Genomic DNA, 17,806 nt, shown 5'->3' with positions numbered 1-17,806 from the left:
ATCAAACATTTAACTCAATAGCAATAATTGATTTCCACTTCAACGGCTTTATGTCGTATTCTTTTCGATTAATTTATAATTTATGTGAATCCATCTACTCGTATAATTGTATAGATATTATAACAATAGTTGCAGTTGAGTTTAAATCAGCGAAGGTCTCACACAAAAAAACACAAATATCATAACTATTACCCATATTTGTCTCACTTAAACGTAATTTGATAATCAATAATAATAATAATTATGAGTGTCAGATCAGTATTAAATAATTTTAACGGGTGTTTTTTGATATTCGGAGTTGGCAGTATAAACTATTTTAGCCAGAACAAATTTAAGGCGTCTTTGGTGTTTTATGTTTGGCGATTTATAATCATTTATTGTTTTTTGAATAACTTCTACGGTTACAACCTATGGGTAATAAGCAAAAACTATAATTATTTAGTTTAATTTTAATAGATTCATATTATGTTAATACCCAAATTATATAAAAACATTTTTTAGTTTTCTGACTGTTATAGTTAATGATAACTATTGCAGATACTATTTTTTGCAGTAAGCATGCAATACACATTGTTGTTTTAAACATGTTTTGTTTACTGAATAAAAACAAATAAATATGAAAATTATTTGTGGGAGTTTTTTTATTTATTCCATCTGCTTCGCCAACTAATGGGCAGTAGTGAATTCAATTTTTATTATTTCGTTTGAAAGATCATATAAAATGATACATTTAAAAACATCCGAAATTTTAAATTGAATATAATCAAAAGATGTGTATTTCACTTTCACATTTTCAATATATTGCTCCGCTCAGAATTTAAAATCAATTTTAATTAGTCGTGATATAATATAATCTACTGGAATTCCGTGCCTTTAATAACACTTATCAGAATCACTCGGCAACAACAAATCATAGCACTCAGCCACTTTCAAATTCATCAGAAAGCCAGCATTTCAAAACAAAATATAATCACTTCATAAATAAGTTAATATTAATAATAGGACCTTGTCACACACTTGTCTATGTCGCTGTGGGTAATAATGTTGGGTTGTTAATAATGAAAAATATATGTATATATAAATATATTATGTAATCTTAGTGTAATATATTTATGCAATGTTTTTTTAGGTCTCAGGAGTTGATAAGGAAATAACTGAACCTACGTCAATAATATATATCAGTTGTTTTGAATTATTTTTGATAGGAAGATTTTTATTCAATATTTGGCGTGTATTTTTCGATAATTCAATTTCCGTGGTATTGACCAAACTTGAAAAAATTCATGAAAAATTGATACACCTAAATTTGGCAGGGACGATGAGTATAAGAACTGGGTATTGGAATCCTATAGTTGTAATAATTACCGTAAATGTGATTGTAGCTATTATAAATATTTACTTAGCGTCGATAATAATTAAACCATCATTAAACACACAACTCATGGTAATTATAAACATTTTATCAAATTTTATAAGGCTATAAATAAATAATAATATAATATATAGACGGTACCTTAATATATACAAATTTGACAAACAACTATCTCCCATCTTACCATTATTGCAGAATACAGAAATTTTATTTCTGTAATCTTATGGATTTATAATATAAACTGTGTTCTAGTCCTCATGTTGCCCAGATTTCCTTATCCAAATATATTTTGGTCACTTTGATCGTTTTAAAGATGTCCAAATGTGTTATATTTTATGAGTACTTTATTATGGGAATAGTTGTAGCTTAAATTCTCTTTTGAATCTATTATGTATATTTTAAATGTCAAATATGTTATATTTTTAGATCATTATGATTCTAACATATACTTGCAAATACGTCGCATTTTATGAATACATATTACTAATAATATACATGAAGTGGATGGTCTACATTATAAATGAACAAATCCCGGAAAGACGATCATGCTTGAGTACATTGAGAGACATGTATTTGGAAATCATAGAAATCTTAAATGAAGTCAACCATTTAATGTATGGTTGCCCGGCAATTATTGCTTTTGTTGTAGCAGAATTCGCTGAAATGATCAATGCCGTTTACAGCATTTTATTCTCTAAATACTATTTGTCTGGTTCTAGTTTGGGACAGATTTTAATGGTATTGTCATTGAAAATAATGAATGTTCTAACATTATACATGATTGGTCACTCAACGGAAAAAGAGGTTTTTACATTAAATTATATATGATTTGCATTTAATAAGGTTTCTAATATAATTATTCTCTTTCTATTCTCAATACTTAGTCGACGGAGTCGGCTTGATGCGTGATTAATATGTCCAAATTAAATTTAATGTTTAATTTTTGTTTTTAGATAAATCGTATGAGTCTGGTCTTACAACAACGATCCATAGTAGAAAAAAATCCGAGAATTAAACGTCAGGTATCAAATATTTATTTACACATTGATGGTCGCACCCTACAATTATAGTCATGAATTTTAAGTCAACAATTATTAAAAGTGACATTAAATTTACAGACTTTTTTGTATTGATATATATTAGTCATGACCGTTAATGTATTGGGTTCCTAGTTTAATAACTGCATTTGATTAATATTATATAAATCATTGAAAATTAATTATTTATTTTTATTTTTATTAAGATCAAGTTTTTCTTACTACGAAGATTGCATGAACACTTCAATTTTAAACTTTATGGAATACTTCATATTAATCTGAAACAACTACTTATTTTAACAAACAAAGCAATTGGATATTTAGTAATTCAGATTTTGTTCAAATTAAATAAATAATAATAACAAATATAATAGTACCTACCTTTACGAGTACAATTCAATATTTTCTTGTTGTCTTTCAAGCTTTGCATTGTGAACTATTTTCATTTATAAATACAATTTTTTAACATTATTTAAAATATTATTTTACTCGCGTTATTCATGTTATAAACTTAGTTATCCATGTATGTTTTTTAAGTGAAGGTAATAAAAGTCTAGTTATCAAATATTATTGCTCTGTTCAAATATTCCTTGTTTTGCTTTTTTATTTGTTTGTTTTGAACAAATGTAATTTCTAATCCTTATCATTATAATAAAATTATGAATATTTTTTTTTATATTTAATATAGATACGTTAATTACATTGATATGTGATCGATATTATACTATGAAATACAATATGTTTATTTTGTTCTTATTCGTATATTCATCGATTTTTTAATGACATTAATGACATTAATACATCATTTCTTTTACGTCCGGCTAGCTATTATACATGCACTTGTGATTTGCGATCATTTTTGATAAAAATATAACAGCTTAATTAGTTAATAATTGAACATTTAAATAAAAACATCTAAACTGTAAACCAGTTTGTTCTTAATTTATTATAACTCCTCGTTAGCTTTTATTATCGACTAGTAATATCTGTTCATTGAGATCACCATTTTAGTTTGATTGCTTTAGTTTGATAATTTATAGTAGCGTTTCTTAAGGTTTTTCATCGATGAAACTCTTTTTATGCTCATTTTTGTCTTGGAACCTTAATTTTCTTTAGCTTGTTATATGTTTTCTAGAACTACCTATGTAGTATTCCAATGTTGTGTTTGTTAACTATAATGTAACTATTAGTTTTATTACTTTGATGGAAGCCTATTACAAATTTAAGCAATGTGTTTATTTTACATTTATTTTATGTCTGTAGTTTTGTTTATGAAGCTTTACATATTATATAGTACCTATTCAATGTTATAGTCATATATTTATGTTGTACGACGGAACGAACAACATTTAAAAATTGAAGTTTGAAATTTTAAGGAATAGCTTTTGTTTTAATTCATTGACAAAGTACAGAGGAAGAATATACTAAAAAACAAAATATCCAGTAACTTTCGAAATTCATTCTTAAATAAGAATTATTTGCCTATTGTAAAAGCCTCTGTAGAATTAGATTGTAATTCGTATTGGGATTTTGATGCAATGTAATTTTTAATTCTGATTTTCTAACACGTCCATATATATATATATATATATATATATATATATATGTGTATTAATTTATGTAGGTAATATTATTTATTAAGTTCTGATTTATTAAAATCCATTTTTATGCCATTGCTTTTAAAAATATAATAAAGCATAATATGTAAGACTTAGTACATAGTATAACAATGAACAAATACAATACGTTATCAATTATAATGTGGTATTTAAAATTAATGTAAAATAGTTTGTTATGCAAACGATATCGTTTTATTATTCGAGGATAATACTGAAAGTATACCTACATAGTTGCTTCACTTATATCTGTTATAAACAATCATGAGATAAAATAATAATATACCTAATATAAAATATTCCACCCAAAATGTATTAAAATTACATTTAAATATTTACAAAGTATTTGAACACAAAACAATTTTTATGTGAAATTAAAATAAGAAAATTGTTTTATAATTTTATTTTACTGTGAATTTACATAACGGAAAATTAAAATATTAGTTGACAAATGATTCAACTAGTAAACAATAATAATTTATCAATATATCAATAAATTATAGTGTTAACAATAATTGTCAATAGATGTATAAATGAAGAGGGAGACGCAGAATTGATACACTGTTGCAGCTGCTATGAGGTATATTTAAAACATTATTGTTCAGTTATACGGATTTAGTTATATATTGTTAGGTTAGAAGAATTAATCATTTTTTATTATTTAAACATACATTTTTGATCTGCAGGCGTCAATTTATGTCAATGTTGTTTTCGTTTTCGTTTTGGGCTATTTTTTTTTTTTTTATAGTAACAAATTATTTATGTATATTTATTGATCATTACGTTCATGATTATACAGTGGGCATATTAAAAAAAAAAGTCAAATTTGACGAAGTGCGTGTCAATAACAATAATACTATTACAGTCAACAAATAATATATTTTGTTTTCTACAATAATTGCGTATTGAGTTTAACCGTTTTTATTTCCTTTTATGTCAAGAGTAAGAGAAGGAACTACGTTAGTATTACGTACTTTTCTCTTCTGACTCCTATTGTTTATTGATTACAATAACATCAACAATTATTAGCATTGGGACAATCCCCTCTCATTAATATTACAAGACAATTTTTAAAGTTATGGGTAGAATACTGGGAGGCTCTGCCTCCCTCGGGGCCTTCGGTTACAATAAATTGCTTGATCAACTAAACTGATGTCCAAATTCTGCGTCAGAATCTCAACGCCCCACATCCGCAGCCTGTCGGACTCGCTACTCTTCTTCTTTGAGTGAGAAGATGCGTTCAACCAATCCCACAGAGCAGCCGAAATTACTCCTCCGCGTTCCTTAATATAGTTGATTTTTCATCTGGGTCTGCTAGAAGCTGGTCAAATGGCGTCCAGCAAGTTATGTCCTGGATGTCGGCTGTACACAGCCTGTGCCCCAACTGGGTGGACAGAGGGTCACGGAGGGCGTTCCAGTAGTAGCACTCAAACAGAGTATGCTCCACCGTGTCCTCGCCGCCCCTGCACTGCAGACACATTGGACTGGCGGCCCTGGCTTTCCTGTAGAGATATGACCGGAAACGGTTCTCCGTGTTCTCGTTAGCGCCTCGCTGTGACATGTGGAACGTCAGGAGCACTAGCGGGACCGTTCTTCTCAGCCAACGTCCGATGGATAGGTTGCAGGATCGGGTCCGTACGCTTTCCTGGTTGCTTCCCATCTCTGTTGCCACTCTTTGCTTCTTCTCTTTTCACGGTCTGCTTGGACGGCCAGGTCTCACCAGACGTGATGTCAGCAAGGAGTCGGGACCGGATCTTGGCCCGTTTCAGGCCGAGTAAGTCGGCGGGAACCGTGAAGGAGGCTAGGACCAGGGAGGTCTTCACGGAGACGGTGTGGTATGCACGGATGGTTCTCAGCGCCGACGATCTCTGTGGATGAATCAGGTTCGCTTCGGTCCTGGCTGCCGCGGCCACCCTGCAGCTGATACAGACATGGGTGGCGTACAGCAACTGACTGTCGACCGCGGAGGTGAGCCGCTTTCTTTTCCAATCGCAGGGGCCACCTATGTTGGGCATGAGCCTTGCCAGCGCAGTCGCCGTGTGCGCGGCTTAATTATTGAGTTTTACCGTATTTTTACCTAACTTTTTTATCCGCAGGAACTTAACGTTGTTAGAAATTTCGTATTTGTCGACATTATATTGCCCACCCGCACCACTAACGATTTTCCGATCAGGCGTAACATACGCAAGTATACAACTTACCAGTATCAAATATTTATTTGTAGGTAGGTACAAGGTAAATGGTATTTCATATACTTATTGTTTTACTGAACTATTTAACTGTTCTGACAAGTTTGATTACCTAAGCGATATAAGAAGAATTTTAGTCGTTAAATCTTGATTTTTCAATAGTATAAGCTGTTCAGATGATTCTGAAATAGGCCACTTGCTTTGAGTGGGTCTTGACTGGATGAAACTAATAAAAGGATTGCATATGTCATCGGCATCTTATTCTTACCTACTACACTAGCTTTGTTTTCAGTTGAACATGACTTTGAACTCTATTTTGAAATGCCAGTTTTTGCAATTTTAAGTGCTACAAAATCAAAACCAGGTTTATTAATTATAACGCCTTCTCACCACCACTAAAATTAAAATTTCTGGGCATGTCAATGATGATTGCAATTTATAGTGAATAGATAATATGAAATGCTCTCCGGCGTTAATTAGAAAGCTCTGTGCGTTGAAATCAACTGTTCCAAATTAGTAAATTTGTTCACTGTTTTTAAGTAAATAACATGTAATTTTTTCGATATGGTACGCAATTTTTATTCAAATGATCAAGTCGACGCTTTCTCCCTCGTCCCTTCCGTAAACCGTTTGCTTCCATCTGATAAACCGAATGATGACAGTGCGAGGTGATAGATATTATAGGCATCGATATTTAGGATGTAAAAATATATCATAAACACTCGTTGGTTACAACTTATAACCAACGTAGTCAATTAATAATATTCGTGTACAGACTACAGAGGTTAGATGACTTAAGTGCTGTTGTAAGCGTAATAGCAGGCCCTAAGGTATTGTAATATTATTATGTATTATAATATTATAGGTCCTCGCGATGTCGCGATGACATGTGCGTGTCACGAAACAACAACAATAATAATATGTTTAATACGAAATGTATTCTGCGCTAAAATATGATATGTGTTATAGTTGTTGTTTATCGATGTATACTCGCAACAAACGTCAATCATTGTTTTACCGAGTCGTTTTTTTTAACCGTTTTTTCGCACATTCGCGTATTTGACTTCGACTTTAATGTGGTTACCGCATAATAATAATATGTGATAATATGCAGCGTCATTATATTACCACGATTCGATGTGTCAATATAATATTAGCACAATCGCGTCATTATATCGACATGTGTTCGCCACTCATGCAAATAGACGGGTACGACAGTAGGTATATATATATATATATAAGCAATGACCTACTAAAGCTTGAAGTTGTAATAAGTGCTCGTCGATTAAAGTGCCGATAAACGTATATGTGTCTGTAAAATATTATTATGATTGTTACGAGCTTGTGTTCAAAACGCTCGTATTGGTGCGTATTGTACCTACCTGCTACACATGTAATATTAATTTTATATTTTACATACAATTACGGCATACGTTTTGTCACACACCAGCATGGATATTGTATTGAAGCGTTAGACATATAATATTTCGCACCTCTATAGACTATAGAACAATACTGACACCATTGGCACCGAACTCATTATATTATACACTATATGATGAGAAACGATCGCTTTACTTCTTGAATGGGTGGGTGGGTGTATGTGAGTTGTTCTAGGGAATAGCAGTCTTAATGGGTTAATAAAGTTATATCAAGTGTTCCATACATGATTAAGTGTATTTTTATATCACGTTAGACGGCTGGACAACTTCGGTGGATGGGTGGGTAAAAAATTCTAAATTTCGCTCCACAAAAAAAATTCTGAGTTCGGCGCCACCGTCTAACACTACGGAAAATTGATAGTTTTGAGAAAAATTGATTTGAAGTTTCAATCTAAGATATTAAAAAGACATGTTTATCTTTGCGTTAAAACTAAAAACTTAATTACCTAATTTGGTATTCGTTTAGTATGTGACCTACCGATCACGTGACCTATCGTATAGGGTATTCGTTTTTTATGCGTGACCTACTGGCTACCGGACCGATAATTCATTTAAAAACAGTCAAATTAATTATATAATTAGTATATTTTAAAATTTTAAATGCATATGTATAAATCGTTTTTTCCTGGGACTCAAATTACCTACTACCTATTTTTCCCCGGGACTCAATTTACCGAATTAGGGTCATTTGGGACTCAATTTACTAACCCCGTTGGTCACATACTAAACGAATACCCCTAATTACAGTAATATGCATACTTTGCATTAGATATAACTTTTCGAATATCACGAAATACCCTCATAAAACCAAAAAGTTACACTTAAGCGGCTTTTTAATTTAAATCCTAAATTTATAAGACTTTAATGTTTTGAAATATGGCTGTTAAACAAGCGATGCCACTTCAACTCTAAATATTGCTGTCTTGCATCACTCAACATTATCACACAACAATTAGTTTTTATTTAGCGCAAGAATGCGATACAAATCAAAATAAGGCAGTATTGAATTTTGAACTCACAGTGATTATGGTTAATTGGATAAATTATAAAAACACTACGCATACTTCCATGATAAAGTAGGTAAACATGGGTCTCTTATTGCTTTAAAAATTAATTGAAAACTATTTAATTCAATACCTACTGACAAATATTTTTAGTGGCTAAATGAAAATAGGTATTATATTGAACCACCAGTCTTAAATCATTTGGAGGTATTTTTTTTTTTTACAATTCAAAGGTAGGTATAATTCAAAATAGATGAATTTTGAGTTGTGTGCAGTCTTGTAGTTCTAGATATGCGATTAATATTTCGTACACTTAGCATACCAACGAAAAATTAGACCTCTTCATTGACACCGGCTCGTTATCTGAACGGTATTTCGGATGCATCGTTGATAGCTTTTATGATTTTTTACTATGATTTAGCACCGTATGTCACACTAAGTATATACACTATAGGTAATAGCTCATTCATACAATACGCTTTTCATTTTTTTATCGATGATCTCAACAATAATACCGAAAAAAAATATTGATCAAAAAGTGATTCGAAAAATACAGTTTCAACTTTCAAAACATATAAAATATAGCTTAACTGATCTGAAAATGCATGCTCTGATGTTGAGATCAAAATAATGATTTCTGCATATCTTTATATAATTATTATATAGCGGTTGTTGTAGTTGAAACGAAAAACTGCCATAATCAGTGTATAGGATTTAACAATTGTTTGCAGGTCGCTAAATTCTGACAAGGCCCTGCATTTAATAATTATGTAGTTATTTTTTGTTTTTTAGAATGTTAACCTCCAAAAAATCAACACTACATTTTTTATTGCAATATCATTGACCATTACCACTGCAGTTAGATTAGATCGATAAAAACAACGGCTTCGTAAGTGTTTTACCGATACGTTTTGTACGAAGCCCGCCTTCTAATGGATTTTCTGACATTACTTGAACACTATTTAATCCACCACTGACCGCAATCAAAAGGTTCGTTTATGATTAAAGACAGTGGCGCAGCAGGGGGGGAGGTTGGTACACACATTTAAAATAAATAAACAAAAAAAAGATCTTAACTTTGAAATTTGACATTTAAAATCATTTCGAATGAAATAACCCCCCCCCCCTCCCCCACCAATGGTTGCGGTATAGTAATAGAAGATACATAATGCATGTCCCATCGTCTCTCCAAAATAATCAAACAAAATATACAATTCATATAATGATGAAAATATTATGTGGATTAAAAATTTATAACGAGAAACGACATGATCATTTATTTTCTCATAACTATACCTGCTCCCGTGATGAGTATTATATTCTGATCAATAATAGTTACAAATAAACGAATAAAAATGATTCACAGAAATTATTATTATTTGTTTCATAAATGAAAAAAAATTTGAAAATGTATTTATTTTTTTATTTCACTTTTTATGTAAAGTCTTGTTTCATTATTATTATTATTATTATATCATTACTTTTTTTTTAATCTATATATTTTCATTGTCACGGACATAACTTTATATTTCAATTAATTCCAGTCGTTTCTGGATTTTAAACGTCTTGTCTGGACTGGCCTCTTTTTGTAGAGTATTGTATTCGCAGCTTTGACTACAACGTTATTGCTGAGTTTTTGCAGGTTGGACAGATTTTGAACCTTCATATCAAATGTGGAGTCGAAGTGTGGACTCCTCAAAATCAATTCTAAGTTGTCAAATATCGTTTTGGTTATCTGTCTAACGACATCTAGGTTATCGAAAACCATGTTGAGGCCTTTCATATTATTGTGCCAGATGATACGGAAGTTGGGGTTCTTCATGATTTTCCTGACCCAGAAGAATATATTTCCCAGGGTTAGCGAAATATTGGTGTCGGTCGTCAAGTTAATGATCCCGTCATATAGGCTGACGAGTCCGTTGTGGGCCTTCGGGTCCATGCAGATGTCATGAGTGCTCTGTCGCAAGTTATTGAGTATACGCACGCCTACTGGGTTGCTCAGCACCGAAGCCAAGTTTTCGTGCAAGTGATACTTAATGTCACAATTATCTTGTCCGTCAAACGAGCTGTGTGCCTGAAAGTCAACAAACGCAAAGCATGAAGTGGGAAAATAATGAATGGTCAATCGATGGTCGTTGCACAAATACGCATCAGATCTATATTCCGATGCGGTGTTGTACATGATCTTTGACTCGATATAGCCCTTGTAAAGATACTTTTTTAAGTATATTCAAGTACAGGTACTTATTTTGTATTTTGAAAGTATTTGAATAAATCGGTGGAAGAAAAAAAAAATTATGGATTATAAATATGGATACTAAGAAAAGTGTTTATATAAACAAATAATTTCAAATTTTTTTAAAAAACTTTTTTCACCTTGTTAATCATAACTAAACCGATTTTTATGGTTAACGTTAGTTGTATATAGTGTATATTTTAAACCACATTGTTTGGCGAAACTTTAAAATAATCAACTGTTTTCTGTGTCAAAGAATTTGATTTTCGAATAAGTATAATTCATATAGCAATAAATATTATATCAATATGCCTATATATATACTCAATAATTATTTTTGTCTAGCGAAATAAACATTGAAATCGAAAATACATAAACTAAAAAGAATATTACTAAAGTTCCTACTTGAATTTAAAAATAAAATCTTTTTGTTTTTTTTTTTCGTTTAGGTACGTCATAATGCCCATTATGAATAAAGCTTTAACTCCACACCATCAAAAAAATAAAGTATAATGAGAGCTTTGAATCACCTAACCTTATAAGCTGCCCCAGAAAATTAATTTGGTTTTTGTCACCGGCAACTTAAATGGCTCCACTTTGACATATAAGTGTTGGTCACCCGCGGCTCGGCTCGTTGCAGTCATAAAGTATTTTAATGCTTTTGATCAAATACTTTACAACAATATTGATAGCATGTAATGTATTATCGACGAAACACAACAATTGACAACCGTTGAAAAATATGACGGAATACTTTTGCCCGACTATAACGTTATTATTGTCACGACTTTAAAACGTCGTAAATGTTGATTGTTTTGGAAATATACAATAATTGTTTCAATGATTTATAATAATTAATAATGGACGTGACAAATGCGCCAACAGATATTTAGTAGGTAGTACTTTTTTTTTTTTCATATACAAATAATTAAAACGGGTCTAGGTCAAAATAACGAACCGATTAATTGCAAATGTAAAAATCGCGAATTGATAATGGCGAGTTTTAAAATATTAAGTGATTATGAATAATAGCGAAACGGCAGAATTTTATATTTAATATTTTGAATACTTTAAATCTTGCTATAGTACTTGAATAAGTTTCAAAATATATAAAACTGTAACTTAATAAAACTTATTTTTACCTGTGATTTTTGGTGCAATTAACGTATACCCAGTACCCATGGACGTTTCGCGTTAGGTTATTGACTCGTACTCAATGTGCAATCTTAGTTACTATTCTAACTATTTTAATACTGAAAGTATTGGTAAGATTATCAACTAAGAATTGTTTTTTTTTTTTCAAAATAATTATCACTAAATGTCAAATTGAATATTTTCCCCCTTTTTTTAAATTTTTATTTTCACCATTATTATTAATCCGTGGTCATTGTTTCGCCATTTTGGCCAGATACCAATTAAAACAATTCAATAATAAATTTAAAATTGTTATAACGCATAACATATTATATGGACATATGGTTATATTTATTTTTACTAAAAATCATATTTTATTTACTAAAAAATCATTTGTATCAAGGCGGTATGACAAAGTAGTCACTATTCATGTAGGCATAGGATTTAAATTACTCTTTCGTTATTTTCCCCCATTTTTTCTACTGAAAATTCAATATAGCAGGTGCCACATGACACAATTCATACGTCACGTCGCCACAAACATTGATCAACACAAGTATAAATAAATATAATATTTTATATATATGAGATTCGAGAGGTAAATAAAGTCTATATTGTATTCGCAGTTAAAAAACGTTAGATATTTCTATGAAATCAATGATAGAATATCAATGCATTTTTTTTTTTATTTGATCCGTTTTAACCTCCCCCCAAATTCAGGTTTGCCCTAGCCTATGCTTCTATAATAAATGTAAGCCTTTTTTCTTTCTATTTATCAATAAATTATTATCTAAGTAAAAATTACACATATATAATATGTTTAAATAAGTATTAAAATAAAATTCGAAACGACCAGATAAACTAGAGCTTTCGAATATTTTGATTGAAAACAATGTTAACTATAGAAACTTTTACTTTAAAAATAATTTTTTTTTTTATAAACAAACTTAAAACGCTTTCAAATACCGTATGGCATAGCTCATAATACTGAGATCTAATACACAAAAAGTATAACAATTACTAACATTCCTCTGATCATTGGTTTTGTTGACTCAATAAACACAAAAAAAATAATAAAAATACAACTAAATTCTGTTTAGGTATTTAAATATTTTTAAATTCAATAAATTAATAATTGCTGTTTTTTTTTTTAAAATATATTTTTATCATTGAAAAACTGTTCAAAGAATTATGTGCATTATTATCATTATTATTTTTTATTTTTTTTATTTCGTGATAAAGAATAATATAGGTACGGGGTCCCATTTAAGCCTTAAACAAAATGTTTTAATTAATAATAATATTATGTCATCGTTATTATTAACTGGACAAAGGTCTAATTCAATTAAATTTTTACTTCAAAAATATTCGTTCAATATTCATAACGTAACGGCTATAATATTATAATACATAGACGATGTTAAATCGGACGAGTAATGATCCTCGCAGGTTCAAAAATATAATATTGTATTACCCTTTATCAATGAACAATATTTACACGAAATAATATTGGTACTTATTATATAACATTTATTTCCCTAATAATTCACTAACAGTAATTAATGCTTGTGATACATATGTATTTAAATAGTTTTTGTGACATTGTTAAGGTATATTGAGTTGTAATTGTAATGTATTAACAACAATAAAAAAATATGCTTATAAACGGTTAAAACCTCACTAAATATGAGGTAGATATAGTAAGTGCACATATTTTGTAACTGGCTATTGTATTTAACTCATTGTTGTGATACGTGTGCATAACTCAAACATTCAGTTTATTATATGGTTAGGTACCATATTTTAAATTAATAATTGAACAGTGCAAATGTTTATCTATTGTTTAACTCCGGTAATTATGATTCATTTAAATTTTTTTCGGAAAACAGTGTCTAAAAATTAAAAAAAATTCTTAGAATTCACTCTGTGGTTTGATGTTAATATAAGCGTCAAAAGTAATTTAAAATTGTGTAGGTCACTGTGTAATGGTCGTGTTAAACTTAAACTCAATGATAAGTCTTTGCATAGGAAAAACAATTCTAAGCGAATAAGGTCTGTCTGCCCATACATTTCTAAGGATATTATATAGGCACCTATATCATATTCATATTGATGAAATAAATGTTTTTTGTTTGTCTTATGTTGAACCAAGCGCGGGTATAAGTAACTAAGCAAGCTTAAAAAGTTAAAGTTAAGTTAACTTTGTAATATTTAGTTTTCATCAAATTAATTTTTAACCGAATTTTATAGGTCGTACCTATAAACTTTTAGTAGGATGTCTTCGACATCGCAGCATAGATAAAATGGTTACTCCAAAAACCGATTTTCATGATTTTTGAATAATTCTAGACTAAATAAGTAATCTATTATAAAAATTATAGAGGATAATATTTTTGAGGATATATCATTTAGGTCTTATATTTTATTGTTGTTTGACTTTAAAAAAAAAAAAAAAATGTTGTAGATTTAAATTGTCTATAAATAAAATTAAGGAAAATCGATATGGCATAAAAAATATCACAAAAATATTATCTTCTCTTTTTTTGTAATGGGTGATTTTACTCTAAGATTACTCAAAAAAATAAAAAAAAAAAAATGATTTTGCTTAAAAATGCGTTTTATCTATGTTGCACTCGGGCAAGAGAGAGAGGAAATAATCAATGCGCAGATATCCCCCCTAGATAAAATTATGAGTTAATTTTAATCAAATCCAAGTTAATTTAAGATAAGATAAGAGAAGTTTCCATTTTAACTTAACTGAGTTAAAACAAAATTAAGATAAATATCTTGAGACTTTAAAAAATTTGTCTGCTAATTTAATTTAACTCAATTAGTAGTTATTATTAACTTTCCCGGGCTTAAGTTGAACAAATTTTTGCCAAAAAATACATGCAATATTATTAATTGTTTCCTATTGTTAACTCATTAGACTTTACTGCGGCGTATCGTAAACCGGTGAATAGGTTTGTGGTGTACATAACTTGAAATAAATTAAAACATTTTAAAAACAACATCGTGTAAGGGAAATATTAAATAATGATATACGTAGACGATGGTGTAAATTTTCTACCTCTACAAATAATATTTTTGTAATTACAGTAAATTAACCAAGCCTGGGCAAGTTAATGATAATTTTTAACTGAGTTAAGTTAAGTTAATGGAAAACATTTTAAAAAGTTTAAAGTTAATAGTTAACCTAATTCTTTTTTTAACTCAGTTAAGTTAAAAGTTTTATGAACATTTTCAATTAACTTATTAACTTAAGTTAAGTTAAGTTATTTTTTTTTTTTTGTATAATATCCATATAAATAAAAAAAATCATAAATATTATTGACCACAGGAAATAGCCAATAGCTTTTCTATACATAGGTATTGAATTAATAAAATTATGTAGTAGGTATGAAAAAAATACAAAATTGAAAATGCCGAAACAAATACAATCCTTTGATTTAATACACTAATACAGACAAGTATTATACATTTTTTTTAAATTATTAAATAAAAATAACATGGTATTTAAGAATGTACTCTGAATACTTTTTCAGGAAACTAAAAGTCTAAAACTGTTAGAGAATATAGCCAACTTTATACTTCATTATATTTATTATTTAATTATTTATAAATTAACTTAACTTGAATTTGATTAAAAGTAACTCGTTATTTAATAAGTTTATATCAATTCAAATAAGTTAAGTTAAAAATTAAGTTTATGAAAATTAAATTTTAAAAAGTTAAGTTAAAAGTTAAAATTAACTTAACTTTTAACTTTTTAACGCGTTTATACCCAGGCTTGAAATTAACTACTTATAGATTATTATTAGATTCTGAACGGAGTGATAAATGTATTTTTCATTTGAACGTGCAATTTTGTCGAAATTTTAACTCGAAATGATTTTAAAAATTCAATTAGTGTGTTTGAGATTTTTTAGATTTCTTTTAGAGAAACATATGAAAATACCTATAACATTAAATTCAATTTTCAAGTCTCAGGTTTTAAAAATAATATGAATTTAAGATTTAACAACGAAATGATTTCCACATTTTCGTAATACAAAAAAAAAATTACTTTTAACTAAAACGTTTAAAAAATATATTTTTTGATATTTTTTAATGTTGGCGTAACAACCTTATGGAAAGATGTGTATTCAGTTTTCAAGCTTTTTTACTAAAAACTAAAAAGTAAGAATGTTATCTTAATGTCAATAAAAAAAAATTAATACCATTGTTAGTAGAAAAGAGCCAAAATAATAATAATAAAATGTTGTATTGTATTTTAATTAGCAAGACAATAAACAATGCCAGCACAGCATCTAAAAAATTAACTGATTTTACAAGAGCCAAGTACACGAGCACCGACTGAAGTAAAATGCATGCTTGAGGCTAATATTCTTAAGTCTGTTGAAAGCTGGTCGGTTTTTGTGCATTCGACAGAGTATATAGCGGAAGAAAAAAATATGCTTTCAGAACTATCACAAGACTTCCAGGATTTGAATTCTGAAAAAAAAATTTTTTATCTTCTTGTCCGTGTCTTATAGGAAATAAATAGTAAATTCAAGGGAATTAAAAAAATAAATAATATTTGACACTTTACTGATAAAACAAACAATAATAAATCGAAAATACATTTACTACCTAACCTAGAAAAAAAAATAAAGAATTAAAATATGTTTTCAAAATTAGAATCGGGCTTTTGATATTGTATGCATTTTTCATGCGTTTTTTGGGACTTTCACGTTGAAACTTTTTTGATCGCAAAAATTCACAATTAACGCAGATTTCCAAGAATTTTGACCGTAGTTTATCTTTCATCGCATAACACATTCGGAGCACTGAAGCACACTAATGATCAGTCACTATAGACACGTAATCACACATCACTCACAACGGACATAGAATATTGCCTAAGTCCAACCCCTTAAAAATGGTCAGCTTTCAACAGTCTTAATGTATTTTATCATATATTTTATTATGTTTTAACTTTACAACTAATTTGACAAATATGATCGTTCTTGCCTATATTTATATGAGTTTTACGATTCAACATTTTGTCATTTAAGGACAAACAATGATTTAAATGTGGCGTAACATAATATTATTATCGAAACGATTAAAACGTTAATGGTCCGTGTTGTCTTCCAACAATGGTAAAAATGTATAACTTTTGAGAGAGCTGAACTTGTCAGAAATGCGTTTAATTGTAATGATATACTCACAGACGCGTTGGCCGCAAAAAGGGCCAAAACAATTGTCACGGCGATTACGGAATAACTCTTCATTTTCACGGAAGTAGAATTTAACACGACGTTAATATCTATGTATTTTTAATTTTTTTTTTTAATGCAATGATTTCTGAAAGCGACTAAAACTCCTGGGCGATTTTGTAATTTATACTCAAAGTGCGCCCCTGTTACGCGACGAAAATTTAAAAAAAATGATTATTTTAATGAGTGGTTATTACAATGATAACAAAAGTATGTAAAGACAAAAATTACCTTTTAAAAATGTTTATATGGCAAAAAAAAACCCAGCATAATTATTATAATTGAGAGGTGGCAAGTGGCGTGTTTATTATTTTTTTTTCCGACAAAGTACGGAAAAATTTCGACGGTTATTTTAGAGTTTTAGACCCACACAATATATATTGTTATGTTATAATGTATTTTTTTACTGGTTATTTTTTTTTACGTTTAACTTTTTTTTTTACCACATATATATACACATAATATATGATATCGAATAATATTAACCGCAACAATTATATGAACGAGGCGTTAAA

The 17,806-nt window shown here is 29.3% G+C and overlaps 2 protein-coding genes across 2 annotated transcripts; one reads left to right on the top strand and one right to left on the bottom strand.

The window, feature by feature from the left end:
- Window positions 1-212: 212 nt before the first annotated feature.
- Window positions 213-2,793, top strand: LOC149060317 (uncharacterized). The gene is made up of 5 exons (XM_089216925.1): window positions 213-414; window positions 1,130-1,444; window positions 1,799-2,176; window positions 2,326-2,394; window positions 2,616-2,793. Exons 1-5 carry the CDS (start codon window positions 244-246, stop codon window positions 2,763-2,765), a joined length of 1,083 nt encoding a protein of 360 aa, XP_089073051.1. The 5' UTR covers window positions 213-243; the 3' UTR covers window positions 2,766-2,793.
- A 7,268-nt stretch (window positions 2,794-10,061) lies between these two features.
- Window positions 10,062-17,403, bottom strand: LOC107170486 (uncharacterized). The gene is made up of 2 exons (XM_015520615.2): window positions 17,244-17,403; window positions 10,062-10,734 (listed from the first exon to the last, which is right to left on the bottom strand). The coding sequence occupies exons 1-2, from the start codon at window positions 17,304-17,306 to the stop codon at window positions 10,195-10,197; spliced, it is 603 nt and encodes a 200-aa protein (XP_015376101.1). The 5' UTR covers window positions 17,307-17,403; the 3' UTR covers window positions 10,062-10,194.
- Window positions 17,404-17,806: the final 403 nt, after the last annotated feature.

This window comes from Diuraphis noxia, unplaced genomic scaffold, assembly GCF_037042655.1.
Source record: "Diuraphis noxia isolate RWA-SAM2 unplaced genomic scaffold, SU_Dnox_SAM2 contig0001, whole genome shotgun sequence".
Classification (NCBI taxonomy): domain Eukaryota; kingdom Metazoa; phylum Arthropoda; class Insecta; order Hemiptera; family Aphididae; genus Diuraphis; species Diuraphis noxia.
This window is presented reverse-complemented; position numbering and strand designations above follow the sequence as displayed.